Source organism: Anser cygnoides, chromosome 15, assembly GCF_040182565.1.
Source record: "Anser cygnoides isolate HZ-2024a breed goose chromosome 15, Taihu_goose_T2T_genome, whole genome shotgun sequence".
Lineage (NCBI taxonomy): Eukaryota > Metazoa > Chordata > Aves > Anseriformes > Anatidae > Anser > Anser cygnoides.
The window spans coordinates 11,132,477-11,159,101 of NC_089887.1; the positions used below are offsets into that span (position 1 = coordinate 11,132,477).

General features: G+C 51.2%; 1 protein-coding gene across 7 annotated transcripts in view; it reads right to left on the reverse strand.

The window, feature by feature from the left end:
- The window catches only part of RHBDF1 (rhomboid 5 homolog 1), a 37,950-nt gene that overhangs the window by 1,426 nt on the left and 9,899 nt on the right, over positions 1-26,625 (reverse strand). For 2 of the 7 annotated variants that reach the window (XM_066977497.1, XM_066977500.1), the window contains exons 2-18: positions 20,393-20,534; positions 18,115-18,245; positions 15,210-15,314; positions 12,185-12,398; positions 10,035-10,241; positions 9,158-9,280; positions 8,835-8,995; positions 6,237-6,488; positions 5,530-5,641; positions 4,581-4,655; positions 3,831-3,992; positions 3,617-3,717; positions 2,826-2,889; positions 2,262-2,356; positions 1,219-1,294; positions 592-692; positions 173-326 (exon numbers count right to left, since the gene is read on the reverse strand). In XM_066977497.1, coding sequence (XP_066833598.1) covers positions 173-326; positions 592-692; positions 1,219-1,294; positions 2,262-2,356; positions 2,826-2,889; positions 3,617-3,717; positions 3,831-3,992; positions 4,581-4,655; positions 5,530-5,641; positions 6,237-6,488; positions 8,835-8,995; positions 9,158-9,280; positions 10,035-10,241; positions 12,185-12,398; positions 15,210-15,314; positions 18,115-18,245; positions 20,393-20,512 — 2,253 coding nt within the window. In that variant the 5' untranslated portion in view covers positions 20,513-20,534. The other 5 variants (XM_066977495.1, XM_066977496.1, XM_066977499.1 and 2 more) reach the window with 5 other exon arrangements.

Consider the following 26,625-nt stretch of genomic DNA (forward strand, 5'->3'; position numbering starts at 1 on the left):
CTTGGCAGCTAGATGACGGTGTGGTGCTGACTTCTAGCTACAAATCTGCACAATCCACGTGCTGCAGAAATAAGCGCAGCTCTGGTTTCTCTGCCTCTGCCAGAGAGGCACAGGGATGAAGAGACTTGTATTCAGGGCAAGTTGCCAGGACCCTAGTCTGTAGGAGACCCACCTCTGCTCTGTAGGGTAGAAATATAGCACTGGCAAGGTTCCCAGTGATGCCACTGAGCAGGTAGATGATAGAGATGCGATGCCATCCTGCCAGCTTCTCTAGGTCCCGCAGGATCGTCATTTGGAAACAGACTGAAACCAGACAGTGCAGGATCCTGCCAAATTCAGAGTACAGGAGCTGAAGCAGCAGCCACTGAATTCCCCAATGCGCTCAGCTCATTTGTCTTCTCTGCCGAGTCTTGTTGAAAGCACCTGATCTGGCCCATGCCTCTTAATATCCCTCCCAACAAATGCAGCCTGGTAAACCTCAGCAGGGACAAAAACTCAGCCCCCCACTGTCCCCCAGGGAAGAAACCACTAGAACAACCCTCATGGCAATCCCATGGTTCCCCCCACTGGAAGTTTTGCACCTGTGTTTACCCAGCATGTAGGAAAAGTGAGAGCCAGAGGCGGTAGAACTGGTCAGGGACTTCTGGATTTAGGAAAGGGAGGAGTCCACAGACATCATCCATGCAGTGAACCTAGGGCAGCAAAAGAGGGGTCATGAGGTGTGCCAGCCAGCACCACCCAGCACAGCCAGTTACCAAAGTCAGAGACTGCAGCTAACTCTGAAAAAGGGGTTCTCCTTTCCCTTCCCTGCTGTATCAAGTCCCAACACTTGTCTCCAACACCAATTGCCTCTGACCCCACCCGTTACTTACTGCAGAATTAGGCCCTTATTTATCACCTCAACACATGTACAACATACATCCCCATTTGCTCACCCATGGAGCAGGAAGGTTGCATTCACCCGCTGCTTTTACAGTGGTCCTGTGCTGGGCTTTTGTGGCTACCAGCCCCAAGTTCTAAACTGGTCTCCCAAAAAGGACGGATGCAACTAGCTCTGCCACTACATTCTGGATCAGCAACTTCCCCTGGGCTCAGGGTGGGACTCGGCCTAAGGGCAGAACACAGGATTCCCACCCATACTGCCACAGTCGCTCCCAAATCTTGCCAAGCTGCTAAGAGGAACAGGAGTGGCCATACAAAACCCCAGCCTGCACTTACCTGAGAGCAAAGCGTTGCCTCCTCATGGAAATAGCCCCGCATAAATTCACAATACTCTCGGGAAGTTATTTCACACCTGGAAGAAGCACAGGTAATCAAAATGAGAAATGACTGGTCACAGTCATGTGTGGAAGACACAGTGTCGTCCCTGGACACCCACTCCTCCTCATCTCATCCCAAATCTGTCTATGAGAACTGATGCAGCCCTTGACATGCTGTAGCATCTCTGCAACGGGTGCACTAATGCATTCCCATTTCAGTCAGACGCCACTCTTCATACCTGCCGCTTCCCCCCCGCTCCTCTCCCAAACACAAGTCTCAGTCACCCCCTGCTTCCTCCCCCCCTTGATTAATGCCCTGCATACAAGGGTTCCAAAATAAGTACTGAAGCTGAGCTATTTACAGCTGAGAAAGAAACACTGAGGGTTGTGGAATTTGTGTCTCTTGGGCTTAGGAGTCCTGTGCCTGAGTCGCTGACAGCGTAGGAAGGCAGAGGCTAAGCCAAGAGTGTCCTGCCCTGACTTTTGGGACAGAGAAACCCCTTGGGGCAGCACTGATTTTTCTTCCCAGCAGGGAAAGCCATGTCCAAGCGCTAGGCAACTACTTAAGCCGAAAAGCAACATGAGGAAGAACATCTTCCTCCTTGGCAAACCCCACAGTTGGTCATTTCCTGACAGCTCCTTGAATGCTCAGAGGTACCAAGCTGGGCCAATGTAGCCTGTTAGGAACACGCTGGCCATTCCCGAGGAAAAGCACTGAACTCCCCCCAAAAAATATTTAATTCCCAGGGCTTTGAGTCCCTCCAAACTGCAGGATCAGTTGAATGAGATACCCTGCCACACCAAAGAAGCAGGCTGGCTGTTATCCTGCGCTTGTCTGAGTCCTGCTCTGTCTGGGAGACCTGGTTGGGCTCCCCTTCCCAGCAGGGCTCTGGGCTGCATGCAGGAAGCAGGAGGACAAATGGCTTTGTCTACAACCCCAAAAGGGACCCCTGTTTCTCACCCCGCTACCCAGCCCCTCTCCATATAGGTAAAACTCGTTACCTTCCTTTGGTCCCAATGCAGCAGGGCCGGCCTGTAATCACACAGTCCATGTGAAGGTGGTTTGTATAATTTCCAGCACTGTTTTTTGTGCATATCTGGAAAATGACAACAGGCTTCAGTTAGACAGTCACGATTTTGCTTGCTGCCTGGGTAAGGTCAAAACAGACACTTGGGAAGAAGCCAGTCCCACAGACACAGCCTCCTGAGGCCTTCGTCTGATAGCAAGATGGTGCCTGACACCCCATCTGCCTGAGCTGTTGGAGCCTGAATCAACACCTTCTCCCCTCCCTGCCAAGCAACCAGAACAGCTCCTAGACTGAGTCAGTCTCCACCATCCTATTACCCTGGCAGGGCTCAGGACTTTAGCTGGTGCAGGGGGAACTTTCGGAGCTGGAGGGCTTCAAGCCTTGGCTTGACTAAGCAACTGCCACCCTGACCTGGTGGTTGTGACAACGAGCAGGAGGCTGCAGCAGATACTGCTTCCAACAGCAGTGCTGTGGCTCCGAACAGTGGGGTGGAAATGCCATATGCCAGCACAGGCCCTGTGCCACCAGTGATGCTCACCGGCCATTTGGTGATGTCGTCCGGCCACTCATGTGGCTCCATTGAGGCTGGCTGCTCGCACACTCTGCAGCAACAGGAAGCAAAGATCACCCACAGAAATGACATTCCCCAGTACACCACGCTGTCCCTGCGCCCCAGGCTACACTCCCACAGGTCCCTCCTGTCCCTGGCAGGGGTGCTAACGCACTACATCAGGTCAGCCAAGGCTGTGCTGATTAAAGCCACAGCTTGCTTCCAGCGAGCAGAGTTCATGGCTTCAGCACAAAGGCAGCCGTCAGAGAGCAGGCAACTGCCCAGCAACATACTGGAGGCTGCCTGGCTCCTTTCCAGGTGGACACAACCCCAGACATGGGCACTGAGTTGGTCTCAGCCCTGCGCCAGCCCATGGTGACCAAGGGCAACTGTATGCTGTGGCACCCAGGGTTTGCGGGAGAGTTGTGCTGGGAACACAACTGCTATCCCCCAGGGAGGGAGCCTGTGCGGGGAGCAGGTGAGGAGAGGGACAGGAAAAGAACCCACAGCTCAGAACAAACCACTGTGTAGATGGTCAGCCAACAATGGAGATGGGGGGAACACAGGTATGAGCATACTCTGGGAGGCTCCAGAGGAGGGAGCTGCCTCAGCCTCCCTTGCAGCCATCAGGGCAGGCAAGGACATCACAGCCCACACATCTCATGGTCTCCAGACTAGCTGCTGCCCTGTCCATCACGGAACTAGTCTGGGAACTCTGGCTCTACTGTCACAGCAGCCCTGGTGTGCCCAGGTCAGCAGCTGGGCTCAACAGGACCTACCTGGGGTCCTGATGACAAACTGACCCAAACTGCCTCTTGCTTCCTGCCAGCATCGGTGTGCTGGGGTGGTGGGGCCACTTCACCCACACAGCCAGGGTGGACTGCAGGAGAGGGGAGAGGAGAGGTGTCACTGTGTAGCCCAGGGAGGGAGAAAGCGTCAGCAGAAATGGCCCTGAGCCTGCAGGAACAGCAGGAAAGGGACCACCACACTCACTGAGCACTCCTCCTCTGAGGTCTGCACGCAGCCTGACTTGTCATTTCGCACACAGCAAGCAGAGTGCTTCTCCTTCTCCCGCTTTGCCTTGATGAAGCTGTGCACTTGCTGGTCCTGCCTCATGCATGGTGAGAACTTGGCCCCCAGGTGGATCAGGGCCTCCTGGCAGAGAGATGGAAAAGTTCAGCTCAAGCAAGGTGCAGACAAGGACTGATCAGGACAGAGCAGGCTGGGGGGGGACTCCCATCAGGGCCAGGGACAAGACCTGCATAATGATGTTCAACACACATCAGGCATATTCTCAATATTTGCCACAAAGAAGTGAACCCAGAACAAGAATCCAGGGACTTCCTTGCCCATGGCCCCAGAAATGCCAGTGCTGGGGCTGGGAAAGGAAGCTTTGGGACATTACAGCCTTTCCCAGGGGAATGGCACCATGGAAGCTGTCACACCCCATGTAACTCCTGCAATTTCTCTGGCCCAGTGCTTGGCTTCATAAGAACAGGGTGCAAAGCAGGAGTGTCAAGGTCCATCGCAGCCTCCCAGTAGCCCATTCTGCAGGGCAGCTGAGGCAGGGAGCGCTGCTGCACCCTGCCTGGGACTGCAGGGTCCTGCAGGAAGCCCAGCCAGTGGCAGCTGCTAGCACCTGGTCCCAAGCAGCAGAGGGCCCTGGTCTGTGGGGTGGCATGGCTGTAGACACGGATGTATCCCCCTGACAGCCCACCAAAAGTCCCAGCCAATGACACTCACTGAGCTGGGGCCAATCCAGAAGTTTTCCTGCTGAACATATTTGACATTTTCGTAAACTCCTCTGTTTCGCAAGACCTGCAAGGAGAGAAGGTGAGAGCCCCATGAGCTCTTGCCTGCGTGGGCAGCAGGGCAAGCAGCAGGAACTGGTGAAAACAGCCCCCAGGAGTAGCAGGAATCCCCACAGCAGATGACTGGGTATACAGTTCTCTCAAACTGGTCTTTTGCTGGATAGCAGGTCTGGGCACCTTCTTTTAAAGATTTCACTGAAATAGTCTATCTGGCTACTTCAAATTTCAGGAAAATCCATGCTCTCCCAAGGATGGCTGAGGTCCTGCAGAAAGCTTCACACAGCTCAGAAACATAAGCAGCAGCTGCCAGCAATGCAGGTCCAGACGCTGGTGACAGTGCTCTGAAAGCTGTCAGACTTGTAGGTGAGAAGTAATCCAGGACATCCCCCGCATGGAGCAGGGATACGGCACTACAGAAATGTGTACCTCAGAGAGAGACCCTTGACAACTTGTGGGAAGTCTACAAACAGCTTCAAAGCTTGCAAAGTCAGACAGGTCAGTTTTGCTCCTGAAAGAAGCAAAATCCTGAAGCTGTTGCAAAAACTTAACTCAGGTTTGAAATATTTCCCTACCACGAGCACCCTTCTGGTCTCGCCAGGAGGGGAATAAGTTGCTCAAAAGGGGTCCCAGCACAGACACAAGCAGAACCTGTGAAGAGCCCACCATGCTTTGTGTCAAAAGCCCATCTGAAAGAGCTCAATGTCAAGAGCAATGTGGCTGCAGGAGGGAAAGCAGGCAGCACAAGGGCTCGCAGAGATGCTGCATGCAGGCCCTGAGGCAAGCCTCAGGCAAGTAGCCATTATGCTGAGGACTGACACAGAACCAGCAGCAGAAGGCTGAGACACAGTCACACTCCAGGCGTGTCAGGGTGATTTACTTACTGAATCAACAGTTTCGTGTTGTGAGAACCCCACAGGGGCAATACCATAGATGCACACAGCGAGGATGGTGATGAGTGAATGCACAAAGGTGACCCAGTATGTGAAGAAAGGCCTGGATGGAGGTAAAGGGAAAAGATCAGAGGCAGAAATCCAGGCACGTTACATCTACTCACAGAGCGCACGAGAAAAGCTTCTGATTTTTCCTAGGTACCTTGGCAGACTCTGGGGAACAGGACCAAGATCATCTAGGGATGCACAAGACTGGGGGCAACGATCTTGCTGGCAGACAGCCCGTTTACTCTGACTACCCCACAACACTGAGCAAGCCACTCTTTGCCAAGAAAGCCATCCATGAACACACAAGCCTGATGCCAAACTGTGCCATGTGCTGAAATAATGACTTTAGGGAAAAGATGAGAGGCAGGAATACCTGAGCCTTCTTGCTCATAACAGGACAGTAGTTGTGGGGAAGAGACACAGATGCCCAAAGCAACAGGAGGAGTAGGGTACGCTCCCAGTGCACAGTGATGCTAACATGCTGCTGTCAGCTGCAGTTTAGTGCTGTGCTTCAGGGATACAGACTAGGGGGTCTCAAGCCACAGGTTTCGCCCCATCACTCCCAGGCAGTTCCCTGAGTCACCCAGAGGCAATGGCACTCACTCCCTTGCTAGTTGTATCGGGAACCCTTCTATGACTGCGGCTCTCACCTGTGATCATCCATGTCCTCAATCTGCCGCTTCACGTAGCTGTCGATGCGCTTGCGATATGTCCGGTTTGTCAGCTTCCCCACCATCCCCAGGCCATACGGCCGCTTCTCCTTGGCAAAAAGCTTCCTGACAGGGACAGCGATGCGCTGGCCACGCTTCTGTGGGCTGACACTCACCACCTCCTGCCGCAAGCGGACCTTGGGCTGTGCCAGGCCCCCGTCCTTTTGCTTCCTCCAGCCTCGCTCCAGTGGGCTGGAATAAAAAGTGGGACAACAATGGTTTCCTTCTCTATGGCACAGTAACAGGGACCAGCGCTTCTCTGGTCTTTGGTGGCAGCAGACCTTGTGTCTGTCCCACCACAGCCCAGCTGAACAGCAGCTGATGGCAAGCAAGGTGCTCTGAAGTAGAAGTTGTATTTCCAAGTGTTACAAAGCCCCAGCTGACAAAAGCGCGCGGGACGATGCACAGAAGGTGGCACAAGGTAGCTGTGCCAAACTGAGCCCCACCAAGGAGGAGTTCTCACAGCTTTAAAGAATTATCTCAGCAACCAGTTAAATTAGGGAGGCTCTGACGAGGCGTCACTGAGCTTTTCATTTTGGGGAGACAAGGTTTCCAACCTCCCAGCATCGATACTGCATCAGGGAGCAAGAACAGCATTCTGTGACGATTTTGACCACCTCTTGCAATCTCAACTTAATCTTTGACTAAGAAGTATCTTTTCTGCAAAACAGATGGAGAGGAATGGAAGCCACGTGCTGTATCTGCAACTACACCCTCAGCATCTCCAGGGTCAGCAGCCCAAGGACCCTGCTTTAACCCTCATACACGTCTACTTCCTCTTCTACTTCATTCCTCTCACTCTGCTCTCTGCTACAAAATGGAAGTGCAGTTTAGCCCAGCAGTGGAAATCCCCACCCTTGAAGTACTTTACTGCGATCAGACTGGCAAGTCAAAACCCCATGCCCATTAAACCAGACAGAGGAGAAGAGCAGGAATCCAAGACTAAGACAGTTACCTCTCAAGACCTGTCTTCCATTCTTCCCTCTATTTGCACTGATGCATGCATTTCTCGGGAGAAAAACAAAACCAGGCTTCAACAACACAATAAAAATCCCAGGCATCCCTGTCTAAACGAATGTTTTCTTACCAAAATAAAGTATGCAATGAATGAAGGTTGCACAAGCTACTGATGAAGAGCACCTGCTCTGGAAGTCTGCACAATCTTCAGATGCTTTTTGTATTTCATTGCTCTTAAAGAGCAGTCTGGAGTTCAGGTATGCAGCACTGAGAACCTGGCACACACACACACACACACACAAAAATACTACCTACCATTTCACTCTTGCTCACTGCCACGTGATAAGCGTGTCCCCTACATGCGCTCTAGTCTCTACAGATAATTTCCCTGGTATCCTAAACGATCCTGTCTGCACAAAGACAATGGTTGTCAAAAGTGGTCAGAGAAACTGATTGACCATCTTTTTTTTCCTGAAAGATCACCAGAGCATCTTGGAGAGGTCAAGACAGCTTTGAAGTATGGACAAGCAATAGGATGAGGTTAGAGTAGTTTCTGCATTACCAACATGTTTTTTCCCAATATTTCCAGTGCTGGGCTATCAGCCTATGCCAGAATAAACACCTGATCACCTAAAAGGACACCTGACTGCAATTCTGATGTCGTTTTCTGAAGTGTGAAAGAAGTGTTATTTTCCTCAATAAATAAAACTATTTGAGGAGATATGAATGGAGCCAAAAAGGCTGAGACCATCTCAAAGGAAAGCCAACAAGCTCACACCATTTGTTGCTTCTACTTACATTAAGAGTGAGTCAAGTTCTTGGAAACACTTGAAGGAAAGAATCAACAGAGCAAGATGGGCTGTGAGCAGCAGAACCACAAGGACCTCCCTGTCTGCTGCATGTTCACACCCAGCAGAGCGCTCTGCTGGGGTGAGCTGCCAGCTAAGCCAGAGCTGACTCGGAAACGACACAGAGCAATTACTCAGTACCAGTTACTCAGGTGGAAAAAATCTCGGCATACAGTACAGTACCACCCACATATTTGTAAGGCTCACGGCATCAGTGCCACACCTTTCTCTGGTTTCAAGTGAGGAATGTAGCCCAGCTTGACACTCAGCAATGCTTCACACCACTCCTTGGAGTTAGACAACAGTTCCCGGTGTCTGTAGCAACAGCTTTCTCATCTTTGCTGTATTCTCCGTAGCTGAAGGCTGAGCCCCCAGCATCCTCAGCTGATTTGGTGTCTTTTGTTTCCCCAAGGCATGACACAGCCTCCAGAACACATCACATTGGTGTGGGAAGTTGCTGGACAGGTGGCCTCAGAGTCACTTTTCATGGGTAGCTGGGGTAGGTGGTCACTCACCCAAAATATCACGAGAAGCAAGCTGGGCTTAAAGAAAACCCACCACTGTTCTGTTCTTTGAGCTCTGCTCCAAACACCTGTAGCACTCAGATCCTGCCTTCCCTCATGCAGGAAGCAATCGTCTTGCCCCACCAGCTGCCTAGCACTGAAGGTCCCACTCTGAATGGGTTGGCCACCACCCCACATTAGGCTTTGGCGGCTTCCAAGAAAATACTCACAGTAGCAAGTGGCTTCTTTCAAGCTCATTTTTGTCCAAGGCACCTCCTGTGAGATCTGTCTGATCCAGAGGTTTCACCTCAGCATCTTTGACCGCAGCTTCTGATGGCGACTCAAACACCTCATCTGGATACGTAGAGAGCTCCTCATGAAGGACTCCTTCCTGGGCAAAGACACAGAAGTCCCGTCAGAAGGGGCGAGTATCACATTTGAGACACCAGCCCCTGGAGAAAGCAGCACCACCCTCTGCAACATACAGCCCTGCCAGAGTTACAGCCTCGTGCTGTCTCTGGAGCCAGTGCCACATCGGCGTCTTGCCTCTCACCCGAGCAAAGAAAGAAGTGTCGAGCTCATCTGGGAAATCCACCGTGTCCTCCTCCAGGAAACTTGCCGGGGTGAAGCTGCGCCGCTGAGCCCTCCTCAGTGTGCTGTCCTTCACAGAGCGCCCCTGTAGCCAGCGAGAGTGGCATCAGATCGCTGCCAGAAACCTGAGCACCAGGCACATGCAGTGTCACCCGGACAGGACGCAGGGAGTCTAAGCGCTGACCCCGTCAGGCTTGCCTGTGGAGCACAGCCGACCTGCTGGTGTGCAACACCTTCCAGGTGACACCTCCAAGTGCTAACCCACCTCTCAATCCACAGTGCCCACATCCCATGCAGGCTGGTAGCACAGGCTTCTAACGTCTCTACAACAACATCTGACCAAACAGCAGTGGCGTGTGGTACCAAACACAGCAAAAGGGCTACCGGGCCCGCCTAAGGGACACCCAGAAAAGCACACGTGGCGGGATGAAGAGCCTTGCGTTGCAAGAGGCTCGGGTGCTTCTACTGTGCCACGAGCAGGTGCAGACAGACCACCCAGAGGTCCAGGCAGGCTGAGCTGGACCTGCTGGAACCCTCTAAGGCTGCTGAATGTGGGAATCAAAGTCCCAAGGCTGATAAAAGGTGGGCAAGACCTATACCAAAGCCCAGCAAGCATCCTGGTTTTTACTCCTGCCTGCTAGACAGATGGCTGAAACAAAACAGGACACATCCTGGTTTCTTCCCCTCCCATCACTGCTCTCCCACATCCCCTCTACTCACAGAAAGTACTTGTTCCAGGATCAATGGCCTGCACACACAGCTCCTTCCCTCTCACTCCCCTCCCACTGCAAGGCCCCATCTTGCTGCCAGCCTGATCCCTGCGCTCCCCCAGACAGTACCTTTACCAAAGCTGCAGCTGCTCGGAAACTCATTTTGGCCACAGACTCCCGTTTCCGCCGCCGTGGGAGACGGTTGAAGCCCGAGCGTGAGCTGGTGAAGGAGCAGAGCGATGTGGCGCCTGGCGTGATCGGCGTGTGGGGGATGCTGCAGCCATCGTTGTCATCAGCCATACGGAAAGCTCGGCCACGGGCCAAAGGGTCTATGATCTGTCCAGAGAGGAAGCCCATCAGTCACCTACCCCCCAGCTGCTGTCTACCAAGCCTTTCTCCCTCCAACTCGCCATGGTCTCACCTCTTGAAACCATACAGTGGCCTGACTCCTGGGATCAGCCAAGAACCAGGCTGGAAGAAACAGCAAGCAATTCTACATTAGGGAGATAAATCATAACCTGCTGCAAGCTAAGCCCTAATTCTCCGTCCCAAACCCACATCCTCCTCAAACCTCTCCCAACTTGTTTTTGCTCTTGGTTGTTTTTTTTTTGGTGGTGGTGGTAGTGGGGTTTTTTGATTGGTGGTAGTGGTATTGATCATTTTTGCCCAGAACGTTCCTGACGCCTACACAAGACTCCAAACCTCCTTCAGCCATTCCTAAGCTCTTGCTTTCACTCACCTTCTGTGCCAGTAAACTCTACAGTCAGATAATATGATGTATGAGCAGGACTTTGAGAAATCCCTGAGTGCAACCATGTCCTTTATAGAGCTCGTTTCCTTTCTGATGGTGGACAGCACTGGACTTAAACAGTATCCTGGTGAAGCTTTACTGTACATTTACAACTGATTCTATTAATCATAAGCTGGAAAAGAGCAGGCAAGCTTCCAGGAGCTACAAGCCCTTCTCTGGGACTCTTCAGACCAAAGCTGCCACTTCTTCCAAACACACGAACCAACCTACTGAAAATATTGCCTTCAGCTACAAAACTTACCTCTGTCCTTACATCATCACAGCTGTGGTTGCTTTATCCTAATGTTTTATGACCCTTTTTTAATCCACAGTTGCACACTCAACAGGAAGCTTTATAGGGTTTCATCTGCTGAAACCAAGTTCTGATTTAATGTAGTCCACATAGAGCCCAACAATATTTCTGGGTTTCCTGGGACCAAAGCCCTCAGCAAGGTGAGACTGGATTGAAAGATGCACAATATTCTCCTCTGTTTCAGCGATGCAGCCAGGCTTCAGGTCACAGACTAACTTGCTTTGGAAGAAATTCATTTCCCACTTGTCCAAGTTGCAGTGGTGCTCACTGATGCCCTGATACCATATTGATTAAGGTGGTGAATGGAGCAAAGGAAAGAGCTGGAATATTATGGATTAGTTCTCAAGTGCTGGTAACTGAGCATGTTTGACTGGGTCCTGTCCTTTATGGACACAGTTCTACTGCAAGGGGCACCAGATACCTCACAATTTGTGAGGACGTGTGAGCAGCGCTGTAGTACAGCTGATGCAAGAGACACTTTTCAAAGTCCTATAACATAATCAGGTTTCTTTGAAGCCAGTAGCTGTGCTACTGCCTGCATTCAGCCTGAGACAAGGCAAGTGCTCTGGATGTTAGCAGGCCTGTTACTGTAAATGGGGGTCGACAACAGTGTCCAGTCTACATATGACAGAGTTTTGCCTTTGTAAAATGGCAGCAAAAAGCCTGAGCTCAATGTTCTCAGACATGCTGCACGCATCTAACCACCATGGCACCAGAGTCCCAGTGTGGTCCCCAAATCCTCAGCAGGGCTGCCCTCAATCCATTCATCACCCAGTCTGCACTGATACTGGGGATTGCCCCGCAGGCTTTGCGCTTGGCACTGTTGAGCTTCATGAGATTCACATGGGTCTATTCCTCAAGCCTGTCAAGGTCCCTCTGGATGACACCTAGCATATCACCTGCACCATGCAGCCTGGTGCCAGCTGCTAACTTGCTGCAGATGCACTCAATCCCAATATCTATCTCATTGGTAAAGATATCACATAGTATTGGTTCCAGCACAGACCCTTGATGGACACCACTTGTTACTGGTTTCCACCTGGACATTGAGCCACTGACTGTAACTCTTTGGAGAAGACATGTTCAGGCAGAACTATGCCAACAGAGGAGTTAAAAGTGGTAAAGACACTGTGCAGGAAGCTCGCGATGGCCTTGAGTCTATCCCAGGTTACTCACCTTTTGCATGCCCAGCTGGCAGGGCCCAACATAGAGTGGAGGGGGGGTTTCTGTGCTTGTTAGAGAAATATTGTCCTGACTGGGCAAGTCCATTTCCCGGATGACCTGAGGTTTCAGCTTCCCATACCGCAGGCTGCAGTGGCGAAGGCTCTTCCTCTGCCATTTCTGTGTAGCATCACTGTCTTTGCTTACTCCAAACCAGTCAGCTGTGCCTCTGAAAGATGTCAGCATACAAGTGCACAGGAGCATTATGTTTGCTTGGACAATGCAATTGAAAAGACAAAACCCCTGGTGGTCACTTCCAGCCAACCCCAATCTGAATGTAGGCAGAACTCTTCCCCACGATCACCTCACAGCCTTTCCTCAGCCAGTTTTAGCAATCTGATATATGCTGGCCAGAAATGTTCAACCATCAACAGCATTATTTTCTCTCTTGAGACAAAAGAAAAACAAGAGATTCAATGTGTGTAATGAACTATTAGTTCTGAGTTTTCCTAGAAAGAAAGAAGAAGAGATGGAACAGAAATTCACATAAGAAGTCGGTAAAATGGCTTTTTCTTTAAAAGCCATCCACAGAAAACACTTACCATCTTCAGGCCAGCTCTAGGCCCCCCACTGTGGGACTATACTTTTCCATGGCTCTGTAGCTTCTCCCTGTGGCCACCAGAATTCACTGGTCTCTCCCAGCTGCCCACCACACTCCCAGAATATCCCCAACTTCTCATGCTGCAGGACTTCCATCCTGCTCAAAATTAACATTAACAGCAACTGCTTGCTGTGGTCCTGCTCTCCGCTAAGGCAGGTGCACATAGCTCTGTGCTGCTGGTGGCAGAAGCAGGAGCACAATGCTGCAGCCACAAAGTAGGTACGCTGCCAAGTGGCTGCTGTCGTGGAAGCCCACTGGATCAGAAGCAAAATCCCAAGGAAGGTAGAGAGGGATAGGTGTGAATTAGACCAACAACCTACGTCAAATACTGCAGGAGAAGCTGGTATCCTAAACATACAAAGATCATCGCAGCCCTGCCAGGCCTTTCCCACGGTGGTTAATCCTGCTTCAGAAGGTGGCAAGCTGTGTCAGCCTACAGCTGTCTGGCCCAGGTGTCGAAACTTGAAAGTCCTTCCAAGCCAAACCCGAAACCCTCGCCTCAGGCCCCCTGCTCAGGTGTAGGATTTCCAGCTGCTGAGAAGCAAGACCTCACAAATCACAAAGGGAGTATCAAAACATACATTGGAGTAAAGGGTAGGTTAAATCTAGAATTACATCACGCAGGGGAACTGAGTCAGTGCACTGGAGGCAGGAAATTAGTCCTGTGTTTTCCTTATTCCACCCTACAGAACAAAGATACCATCAGCAAGCAGGTGAAGGTGTCCTGACACTACGTAAAAAGACACAAATTCAAAACAGTGTCTCTCCAGCTAAAACCTCCAGATGCAAACAACCACACATTGCCCACAGCCTTCTCCAACTTTCCAGTGACCCAGAACAGGCCCTTCAGTGGGCAAAAGGTTGAGTGGGCCATTGCTAGATCTTACCCAACCTCACTGAGCCAAATTTCTCCAAATGCCTCCACCTAGTCAATAGGGGACAGACCACACAGAAGGGGCTATGCCCAGCTCAGACCACTGCTCTGCTCCCACAGACCCACAGCTTGTCAGAGCAATCTTTGTCCCTGTTCCGAGTGGAAGGGCTCAGGGTAAGTGCCTGGCCTGAAACACCTGAACCAAGTCCACAGCACAGAGGTAACACGCAGGCTGTGCAGATGCACAGGCACAACACGCCACAAAATGTTCTTACAACACAACTCAGACTTCCATAACCAACATTTCAACACCAAGGTGGCCTTGGGTGACAAGGGGCCGCTCCTCAAAGGGAGAGAGGAAAGAGTTGTTTGTGCCCCTACTAGCCCACTGTGGAAAGAGCGGTGCCTCAGAGCTCTCTGAAACTGTGTTCCTGTTAGCACGGAAGGACAAGCACTACCACAGCCACTCTGCACAGCAAGTACCACTCCTGAACTGCCAGGGACCACTGCTGGTCCAGTGCCAGCACAGAGATCTGTCCTACTCCCTGATCATAGCCAAGACAGTCCATGGGAGCCTTAGAACAGAGTTTAGGGTATCTGGAGCACCCTGGAAAAATAACGAACACTCTGTCCACCTGGGGAGCCCCATCACCTCCTACAGACACCCTGGAGCACTGTAACCAGCAATGAATTGACATCAGGGGCTGGCTCCTGTTCTTCTGTTGATTTGAGCTAATCAGCTCTGACAGTCTGAGCCCAACCGCAAGCAGTTGCAAAGGCAGACACAGTGTCAGACTGCCACCTGGCCAAGGGTAGCAGTGAGGAAGGTAGGATGAGAAGGGACACCTGGGCATTAGGTCCAGTCCCTGCCATGCACAGTCACGGTTTACTGAGCTCCAGTCTGGGGTTGGTGATCGATGGCCACTGTGCCCTGGACTCCTGGAGTGGCTCATCTCTTTGGTGCTAAGTAAATGAAGGTCTCCACCTCAAAAAGAAGACAGTCACATTTGGATTAGAAAAAGTCATGATGTCAACCAGCTCTGAGCTACATTCAGACCGATACAACTAGCATCCATTTGGTGCAGCTTTCTCTCTTTCCTCTTCTGCTCCCAAGAGGCTTTGGGGCCAAAACACACATATTCCACATGTTGCATTAATGTTGGCAAAGACAGGCTGCACTGTGGCTGCCCTGGGGAGATATTGCAGTTATGGTGAACACCAGGAGGTTGACAGCTTGTTAGGAGAGGCAGGAGGGAGTGAGGCTGGCGAGTGGACAGTTTGTTAGTCCCATGCTACATATTGACAGCTGCCTACAGATTTAGTAGGAGTGACCATCGTTTTCTGTTAGACACACACATGAACTTTCTCCCTGCCACCCATTTGCAGGCCTCCTGGCCAGGCCTTGGAAGGCAAAGTGGTTTCAGCAACAGCCAGAGTCTGTGCACTTCACAGCAGCCCTTGCACACACATGCAGGGGTAGGTTGCACACTCGGTTCTACCAGTACCTGAAGAACGATCGGGGCAGGGACTGCCGCTTTCTCAGGGAACTCCTGCCCACCCGGTGCCCGTGAACAGGCAGGGTGTGACTCCTTTGAAACCGTACCTGCCTGCTGCAAAGAAAAGAGAGCTGAAGGGAAAGAGCCCACCAGGCTGTGAAGGTGGGCAGCAACCTACATCCAAAACCTTCCCATCTCTTTACTTAACCCCATCAGCAGCAGTTGTGCCACGCTGCACACGACAGAGGGCTCCAGGAGGTTGCTGAATCCCTTTTGTGCATCTACATCTCTGATGTATGTCTCCCATTGGTCTTGAGGACACAACAGATGCTGCAGTCTCCCTTCACCCCAGACCTCTTTGATCAGCCTTCTTCTGCCCAGACAACCAGCTACAAATCCCACTGTCTGGCTTCAGACACCAGAGTGTGAAACAATGCAGATGTCAGCAGAATGAGATATGCTCTGCTTGGATACAGGTATCTGATGCCACTGGAAATGCTCTGGGGTTGTTCTCGCTGACCCTGGCAGGGTCTCACCTGGGGCACAAGTCCATCTCTGCCACACCTACTGCCTTGATTGGACATCTTGGACACTGTAGGAGACTGGAAAGAGTATTAGATGCTCCACTCCAGCACCTGAATTACTACCACGCCATATTCTGGACCATACACTCTTGAATTTATGCTCACACCTGATCCGTGTCCTCCAAGAAGCAGTGAACAGGAAGGTACAGAGTGCTGTTGCCAGAACAGTTTCACATTCTGTGCATAACTAGGGCTGCATTAAGTAGCAAACATGGAAGTCAGCCTCTCTGGACTCACAAAAAAAAAAATCCCAGAGACACCTTTATGGATACATGGTCTGCAATTCTTCATCACATACCTCACTGGTTTTTAGGTCATTCCTCGGTACTTTGCACTTCCCTGTCTTTGTTTCTGGTCCATTATTTCATCCTTTTATTGCTAGGTCTTGTGCATTTCCTGCAGTTCTGCCCCTTGGGAAGTCCTTCCCACTGCTGCACCTGCCCCCCTACCCAAATCGCTCTACAAAAATCACGTGCAAGCTAATTCCTCCAGGAGGAAGAGAGAGATTTGGCCACCCCTCACATTGCACAACAGCCTGAGACAACTCTGCACTGCTAAATGGCATCAACCCCCTACACTCATACTCTGAGCAGGAGACTCACAGGACTTCCAAAACCATCTGTGCACTTCTTGGCCACTCCCTGTGGGACCACATGTACTTTCAGGGTTACAGAATTACTACCCAGACCACTACGCACAGGCACAGAGGCAGCCACCACCTGGGCCCTGGCACTGCCATTCCAGCCTGTGCAGGCAAGAGAAGACATGGCACAGGTCTGTCAGTGCACCACCCGCACATGCCTGTCCATAGCCCTGATGCTAGGCAGGACATTAGCACCTCCCTCAGCATGCAGGAGCTTCGCCACCACTGCTCAGCACTCCCTCCCTGCTCACTGTAGCTCCGCGTGCCTTGCCTTACAGTGTAGTAGTGCTGGAGGCAAGTTTGTTCCCCCAGCACTAAAGTGACTCCTGTCTCCCACACCTCTCAGCCCTACGCAGCTCTACACACACAGCACATGTCGGAGGGACCTCTGGGGAAGGAGGCTGCCCTGGCCCCTCTGCACGGTGCTTCTTGTCAGGGCCTCCGCAGCACCGTCACAGGGTATCCTCTCATCCTTGACGTCCTGGCACAAACAGCCGTAGAGGCCTGCTCTCAGGCCATGTTGATGTATGGACGTGTGGGTAAAAAATGGCTGAATGACCAGGCCCAGAGGGTGGTGAGCGGGGCACTAAGTCTGGCTGGAGACCAGCAACCAGCAGTGGATCCCAGGTGTCCAGTCCTGTTTAACACCTTCATTAATGATTTAGACAGTGGGGCAGAGGGTACCCTCGGCAAGTTTGCAGACAACACAGACGTGGGAGGAGTGGCAGATACTCCACAGGGCCATGCTGCCAATGAGAGGACCTGGACAGGATGCAGAAATGCATTGACAAGAACCTCACAACAATGTAGGGACACAGGGATGATGAAGGGACTGGAGCACCTCTCCTGCGAGGAGAGGCTGCGAGAGCTGGGACTGCTCAGCCTGGAGAAGAAGAGGCTCAGGGGGATCTCACCGATGCCTACAAATCCCTGAAGGCAGGGTGCACAGAGGATGGAGCCAGGCCCTGCTCAGCAGTGCCCAGGGCCAGGCCCAGAGGCAGTGGGCACAAACTGGAGCACAGGAGGCTCCCTCTCAGCACCAGGAGGCACTTCTGCACTGTGCGGGTGTCGGAGCCGCACAGGTTGCCCACAGAGGCTGTGGAGTCTCCTCCTTGGAGATCTCCCAAAGCCACCTGGACACGGGCCTGGGCCCCCTGCACTGGGGGGCGCAGATGGGCCCAGGGGGGCCTCTGGCCTTAGCCATGCCGTGAGTCTGAGACTGCTAAGGATGGGCTTCTGCCCCCCTCCCCACAATCACATGCTCTCAAATACCACACCAAAGCAAGGCCAACACACCACATCACACCTTCTCAGCTACACATCAGGGCCTGAGGTATCCTATTACTCAGAAACAGACAGCTTCCCAGAGCATTGGAACAGTCAAAACCTGACTCTAATTGGAAAGGACAATACACTGTCCTGATCACCACAATTTTCCACCCAGAACCTGGTATCTCGCTTACAAAAAACAATCCTATATAGCACTACTGGGCTCATATACTGGGGACCTATCTGCTTCCACCCTCTGCCCCAACCTAATGATAGACAACAATGGAGACAACTTAATCCTGCTTTGATAACATGCCATGTAAGTGCCAGGCAATGGGACAATCAGAGGCCCATGAATAAAAAATGGCAATGGACGGCAGAATCCACTAAAGCAGGCTGCATGAACTCAGTATCTCACCTCTTGATGGTCTGGGTGATTGAGGTCTGTCGTTGTAGCACCGGTCTCCTCACTTCATTAGGCAAGGAGGGCACGCGGCTGTTGTCAGCAGGCATGCTCACACTTCGCAGAAAGGCCTGACGTCTTGTTGGCTGTGAAGAAAAGCAGAACGGGAGTCAGCATTCTCAGAGAGATAATCTACAAGGCCAGCCAAGAGGTGAACCATTTAGTCAGCAACTCAACAGCCTCCCTCTCCCCCCAGCCCAAGCCACAAGCTGGTTGCATGCAGTTGAGCAGCAAAATCAGGCTAACAAAGACTGAGTTCATTACTGGCTAATGTGAAGAAACAGGAGTGGACCTGCAGAACAGAGCAGTCAGCACCAAGGACTTGACATCTGCATGTTGCAGTAGGTTTCAGTTCAGACTGGCTCTAGCCTGTCCCATGGATTGATGTCCATGGATCCTGCAACACATCCCTCTGGCTTTTCTCTAGCCAGAAGGAACTGAGATCACACGTTCCTAGACCACCACTCCACAAGGTGAAGCAAAGCACAGTAAGCAGGGCCAAGTGAGATTTGCTTCATAAGCAACTCTGGATCTGCACTAAAAGCCTACGAAAGCTGCGGGTGAGTCTGTGCTGTAGTTGCTGCCTGGCACAGGATAAGCGAGCTGGGAAAGCCACATCAGCTTTGTTCATAACCTAATTGTCTGGATGCACCCAGGTCTGGAAGCTCTCAGCTTCTCCTGGCTGAATGTCACCTACCAAATAGGACACAAATCACCTGACTGTTCTCAGCTAACCTCCCCAAGGCTGCTCCAGATGAATTTTTCATTAGCTTGGCAGAGACACCATCTCCCATTTCTAAAATGCAGGCTGAGCAGACAATCCCTCTGCTTCAATTGCCAGTGAAGCTCCGACCAACTGTTTCTCTGGTCAGACACTGTCTCAAGAGTGCTTGCAACTCTAGCTCTGCTGGCCAGAGAACTAGTAATTTCCACTGATCTTACCATTTTTGTTATGTTTTATGTTAAAACAATGCATATACACTCAGGTTATAAGCCACAGGAGCCTGTTATGCAGTGTTATCCTAACAGCCTGTACTGCACATGCTAGACTTTCAGAGAACATCATCTACACCAGCTTGTAAGTACAGAGTCCCTCTCTAGAAGATGCCCAGCTAGATTTAGAGATTTCAGGTAAGAAAACACCCATCAAAGCCTTAAGTGACTCAGACGGCTTCAACCTGCACAGTTAAAGCCCTGTATTCACTTCTAATCCTTGCAGACTGAATCCCAATCTCCTTCCTTCCACAAGAAGATCAGGACCAAGATGCATCTACCAGAAGCTATCACACAGATGAAGTCAATTTTTGTCCTTGGATCAGAATGGCAGACGCCAGTCCTCACTCTTCCAGTAACAGTATAAATTCCCTCTTAAGATAAGCACACCCTCAACTCCCCTCCAAAGAAGCTACAGAACCTTCCATTTCTCTGCTGGCTAAACTGTTCTTGTATATTACCATCTGAGCCCAGACACCACACTCCACCCATGGATCTGGGCTCTGTGCAACACCTCTCTGGCTCTGCCTTTTTTGCAGGCAGTCTCTGTTCTGCAGCAAGGTCATAAGCAGCCAGCACCATCCTACCCTGGTCTCACCCGTAAGAGTTTTTGTCACTCTGAAGCAGAGATTCTTGGTAATTCTTCCTCTTCCCAGCAGAAATATGTATGTTTTACTCTCATACTTTGTAGAGTTCCAACTAACCTATCATCCTGTCTCTACTCCGCCACTCTTCAACGATTCCTACTTCTCTTCCTATGTGATTTTCTTATGCTCATGCTGGTAACAGCTTTATGTTGCCAGTAACTGTTCTTAATCTGCTGTTACTGACGAGAGCCTGCCATTATCTTGGCTATTCATAAGTCAGATTTGTTCCCTGCTCATTTCAGCAGAACTCCAGCGCTTCCAGGCCCTCATATTTCTCTAGGAGCCCTTCACTTCTCCAGTTCCTTTAAGAAACGTTTGTTTGGCTACCTCAATCCCATATCCACCCCCAAGCCAGGACACTTTTCACAATCCCCACATCCGAACAGTCACATCCACTGATCTCAGCACATCAGCAATACACTCATCCTCTCCCTCCATATCGCCTTCAAGGGGCAGCTTACTTCTGGTCGTGAATTTACCCAACGACCTGTCATCACACAGCACTGTCTTTCTCTCAGCCAGGACTGCAGCAGGGCTCCGCACACCCCCACCACAACCCCACAGGCCTTCGCTCTTGGCCCCGGCCTCTGTACCTGCACTGGCAGAGGCTCTTCTGGCACCGACACGGGCACCGGCACCGGGATGTCCAGTTTCAACCATGGTGGCTTCTTCCGCTGCAAGCTGCTCGTGCTATCATGTCGCACCTCCGACATTGTCCCGCGTTTGTCTTCAAGCCTAGGAGAGGGGAGAAATCACAGTTGGGAAGGGGCAGGACACATCCCTGACACAGTGCGTGTGGGGCCTAGCAGACTACCCTCCTGTGGGCTGTGATTTACAGGCCCCAAGCCCCACAGCAGACAACTTGCCGAGTGCACTTGCCAAGCGCCTGGCAAGGGTTCAGAAGTCCCAGCTGCTGTCAGCCCTGGTCAGCCAGGGCCAGACACTCGGAGCACGTTTCTGAGGCCCACAGGACCTCAAGCCAGGTGCTGGAGATCACAGTCACAAATTTTAGACTCACTTCCCATTAAGATTTCCTGAGACTACTGTGGAGTCCAGATTCCATAAGAAACAGTCAGGAATTAAATCTTAATTAGATCTCGATCCATTCCAACCAGCTAAGTAACTGCAGCACTAAAAGCCACTGAAGCCCCCTCCAAAACCAGCCTGTGACTCACACAGGCTCCCTTGCCCACCCAAAGCCAAGCACCACAATTTCCTTACTACCTACTATTTAGCAATTAGCAAGTGTCCATTTGTAACTGCTGTTTCTAATCTCTTTACATGTAAACATTTTCCAGAAACACGCCATAGCGCACAGAGTGCACTATGCAAGTACATAGTGCACATAGCAAGTACAGCATGAACGTTAGAGAACTGGCATTAATTCTGAACTAAGAGTGGTTTTCCTACATAAAAAATAATGATACAGTATTTAATATCTTGTTAATAATAGTGTTACAGAAACACTAAAGTAACCAGAGTGACTCATTGTCTTCTTGTCCACTATACTGTATCTCAAATTTCTCTGGCTGGTTAGGTTGCACGCAGTGAAACAAGAACTATGTGACTTCTTCAGGCTGTGAGTGCCTACTTCGCTGCACATGCTAAAATAAAAAAAAAAAAGGAAAATTGATGAGGATTCAATCACAGATCTCCACAAGTGCTTGCCAATCAGAGCTGTTCCACAAGCCCCTATTCCTTCCTAGCACATACACAATCGCAAGCTAGCAGTGGGAAGCACGTGTCTCGAGCGGGACAACAGATCCAAGAGGATCCCTCCTTGTGTCATCCTAGAACACAGATCCCACAGGAGACAAAAGTCAGAGTGCCAGCCTCTTCCCCTCCCATAAAGAACAGAGGGAACGAGAGTCCAGTTAACTTTGCAGGTACACACGTTATGAAAGGGAGCAGAATGCTTTCTTTGGATTAAAGCTCAGCACTTTTACAGTGTTAAAACAGACAATTCATTCTGAATGCACGATGAACCCAAGATGCAAGGCGGGAATTCTGAGTGGCCAAGTCCTGGGACAGGACCAGAGAGGCAGTGAGACCTCCATCCTTGGAGACGTCCAGCACTCAACCAAACGAGGCCCCTGAGCAGCCAGAATTAGCCTTGTGCTGTGCAGCAAATGAACCAGACAGCCTGCGAAGGTCCCTTCCAAGCTATATTAGGCTCTGGTTCTCAGAAACAGACTGCTTTTCACAGCATTTTCACCATGCTCCCACAGCTCACCACAAGTGCTCTGTAAAGGGAGCCACACAAACAGTGAGGCTTACCATTGCAGAAGGTACATTGCAGAAGGGGGAGCAGGTCAACAGAAGGGAGCGGAGGGGGACCTGGATTGGGTTAGAAGAGAATCTTGTCTAAAAGGAGGTGAAGACCAGCTGCTAGCTCAGTCACACAAGCTGGGCTGGCTGCCAGAAGCACCATGCTCAGCTGAGCTGGAACAATGGAAAGCGAGGACTCAGCTGTAGGTGGATGAAGGTTAGGTTTCAGCAAATACCACAGGCCCCCAAAAGTCTGGGAATTCACAATCTAGCCTGTACAGACATACTCTCTGCACATGCACCACCACCCCATGTGCACAGATGCAGTGCCACGCAATAAAAGGTCACAATTCCTTACTGTCCATCCGTAGCTGCAGGGGTGCAGGGGTGCCTAAACGCACCTGTTCCAATTTCCTACAAGATGAGAATAGCAAGGGTATTAGGGGGGCTCCTGCCTGCTTGTGTTTACTTTTGAAGGAGATTTGGTTAAGTGCTGGACGTCTCCAAGGCATGGCCCTTGCCCAGGCACAGTCTAATCCATCACCTAAAAGAGTTAAACAGAAAGCAAACACCTCAATATCAGGCAACAAAATTTGGCACAACACTCTCCTCATCTTCACCGAGGAGATTTATATCCTGAGGTCCTCCATGCCATGCAGGAGCCCTCAGCGATAGGGACAGCATGGGAAGCTTGCAAAAAAAGTGACCCTTAGCAAAAGCAAAGCATCAGCCAGAGAGGCTCAAACATACTCTGCTTCAAGGGCTTAACACTGCACGGTCCGAAGGGTAAATCCACTATGAGACAGCTACGGACTGGCACAAGGGAACGTGCAAGTGCGGCCCCATCCCAGGCACGGCACCGGCACACAACAGGCACTTTAAGTTGAATACGGCGAACGACATTCTGATGAAATTGGTGTTCAGTCCCCCCTCCTAAATTGCCACAGCAGGGACGTGCCAGCATCCTTCACCAGCTTCACTGCAACCCACAAGCACTGGGATCTCCACATACCGCACACAAAGAAGAGGCCAGAGCACGCACATGCATGCGGTCAAGCCTTACTGCTGTCCCCAAAGGTGACTCACCTTCGTGCTTTAGGTAAGAAAAACATTTCAAGATGAGATTCGCGTAGCTGGCAGGGGCAACAGACTGCTTTCTCTCAAGCTTCAGAAGTTAAAGAGTGCTTTATAGAACTCTTGGGAAGGCTGGGGATCCCATTTCAGTATTTGTTTCACCTGAAGGGTTTTAACCTACATCTCCCACCTCCTTTGTGGGCACATCAGTCAGAAATTAAGAACTTCAAAAGCATGATGCACAAACACTTTCCACAAAAAACTAAAGTCCAGTGTTACAGAAAACAGTATCCTGCCTCAGAAATGATGTTAAACAAAAAGTAAAATGGGCACCTGCCATATAAATGTATGTAATGTCTCCTGTGTTCTTGAAAAAACAGCAAAGCACCAAAATGCATATACAGTAATTGTGTAAGGACACACAGTATTTAAAAACCAGGCGAGTTTTAAGGGCGACTGCAAACAGAGTACTTAGCTGAGGAGCAAATTCTTCCAACAGTTTAACCCTTATTACTTACTAAACCACCAATTTATAAGGGTGCAGTTTAGGCAGAGCTGTTCAGAGTTCCCAATTGCATATGCACATTTGGACTGGCCAAGAATAAATCTTACATACACACAAGATGTCTGCACACTGTGAATACATGGCCACAGCACAGGTCAACCAAATACCTCTGACACAGGCAGGAGAGGGATGGGGGTATGGCCACAAAAGGTCTACAGGAGGTTCAAGGTGAGACTGAACATGGATCCAGCCGTATGCACAGCACTGCTGGATGGCTGGACATCTTTGCAGCACGTGTAACACCCGTTATTACACCTGGCCTTCACTCAAAGCGCCGCGGTTACTAACCTGTGGCTCAGCACTGCACTAAAAGCACTTCCCGAGTTTCACGCTACCCCCTTGATTTTTTTTAAGGGGTTAGTGTTTCAGGATACAGCATCCATGTACTCGTTCTGGCCTAGAGGCTTCATCTGAAAGTTGACTGCACTGACACATAATTCATTTGAACGGTCACATATCCTCGAACAATCCCAGTTTCTCAGTACTGTCCTAATCAGTGTTTTCAAGAGGTCACTGGCAGCAGCAGGACAGGAACATGCACAGCATAGCCACGCAATGTCAGGCCAAGCATCTGCCTAAATCCGGTATCTCATTACAGCAGAGGATGCCTGGCGATCAGTAGAGGATCACTTGACAGTCGTATCTCCCAGGACAGAGTCATTGCATGTGCTATGAATAACTCAGGAACATCTTGTGCCAGAGATGTCTTTGCATTTAATGGGTCTTTGCATCCATCCCCATATCCATCCAATGTTTTTTCTTCCAGAATTTATCCAACCCCCTTCTGAATCCATGCAGTCTTTTAGTATTCCTACCTGCCTGTGGCAAAGGGCTGGAATACACGCTGTGTGACAAGCCATCCTCTTCAGTTTGTCTTTAAACCTGACGCTTCCTGCGTTCACTCAGTGCCTTACAGTTCTTGGTCTAGAAGAGTGAACAGCTTTTCCCTGCCCCTCTTCTCCATGCCAATCCTGGCTGTACAGATCTCCTCCATGCTCTCCCTAGCATCTTCTCTTCCCACATACACAGCGGGATCCCCGTCCAGGAGAGAAGCACGGGGGCTGTCCGAAGAGGCCGGGAAGAGGCAGAAGGGCCCAGTACCTGCCTGGGCTGCTCCCTGCAGCGCTGGCACACACCCAGGCCTGGCACCACCATGTGCACTGCCCGGCCTGCTCTGGCTGCTCCCTCAGCATCGTAAGACCGAGGAACTGGGCAGCACAAACTCTGCCCCAGCACACGCGTTGAACACACGGCATTTGCAAACCCAGCTGCGTGTTACAACTGTGGTGGCAGCATAAAGATGATTAATAAAGGCCATTTCAATTAAAAAGCAAGCAAACAAAGAAAGCCTTTCGTGGTGCAGATACTCCAGTAAAGTTACCTTCAGAAGCACCTTGACAAAGCACGGTCACAGTACCAGAGCGAAAGCTAAATCCACTGCGCTGTGGCACAGGCTAAGAAGGAGGGAGAGCACCTTAAATTCTGAAGTTGGCACATGATCAAGAAAAGCTGCTTAGCAAATTCCACTGACCCAAACAGAGAACGGAAAGCCTTGTGTGGAAAATCTGAGTATGCTCCTAAAACTGACAGGCATCTCAAATATATTCTAAGAGCTGCACAATCATTTCCAAGACAGAGCATCCTTCCATTTCAACACACAACCGAAGCTACTCCCCTAAAAGCCTGTTGATTTTCTTCTTCTGAAATTTCCGCTGTTAACCAGCATTTCCTTTTGAAATAAAGCTGTTGTTTTCCCCAAAAATTTGCATTCCAAATGAAGAAAAAAAAAAACAAAAACGCTTCATCCAACCCTACCACACAAACAAACATTGTGCTTTTTCCCCCACCACCACTGCGCTCCTCGGCAGCACAGCGTGTGCATGTTCTCACAGACACCCCCAGGAGGTAGCAGCCACTGGAGCTGTTCTGTCGCCGTCTCCTCACCACGTCCCATGTTCAGTCCCTGATGACCCTCCAACTGTTTTCCTCCGCTTTTCAAATCGCCGTCGCTTCGACAGCTGCATTTGCCGTGCCTGCTGTGCAGAGCCCCCGGCGAGGGGTCTGTTCCAGCAACGGTCCTGGCTGAGGCACGCTGGTGGGCTTCTGAGTGGAAACACAGCAAAGAGAACAGGATCCTAAATGTGTTCTGCAGCCAGCACGAGCCAGGGGAGCCAGCAGGCTGCTGTCTGTGCCTCTGTCTGCAGGAGGATTTCTGCTGGCCCGGCTAGCCGGGAGAAGGCAGGAAATCCAAGGAGAAGAGGAGCAGCAGGGTTTCAGCCTCATGACTGCCAACACCACCAACTAGCATGGATCAGACCCAACAAGTTACAAGTAATATCCCAAATACTGGGCACAAGCCAGACCTTTATAACAAGCCAGACGGAGGGGCTGAGGGCAGGCAGGGACGGGGAAGGCGGACCAGGTCCATGTCCCTGCGCTCTCAGGGAAAGCTGCCAAGGGTGCAGCAATACTCAGGCTTCTGCCGCGACCTCCATCCACTGTGTCCCGCCCTAAGGAACCACCTCGAAAACGAAACAAGGACATCAACACTGCCCTGGCTGCACTCCTGCATGGGAATCTCTCCCACTTTCCCGGCCCTCGCTTGCTGAGCTCAAGGGAGATGCCACGAGGCTTTGCAGAGCTGCCGACAGCCCGGCAGAAGCTGGGATCAGGGCGAGCCGGGAACCTCTGGGCACGGGCCGGGCAGCAAGCCAGGAAAATACGCTGTCCTGTTCGCCCTGCCCCGCAGGGAGCTGGCAGGCAGCAGGACTGCTGTGCCCACACGGCACCCACCCACCGCCTGCTGCCCTCCGCCACGCGGGGCCGCGCACCAGCTCCACGCGGGTGCCGGCACAGGCTGGTGCTGCCAGCAGCCCACAGCAGGCGGCAGGAGGTCGCCAACAGCCTGCCTTCTTCTGG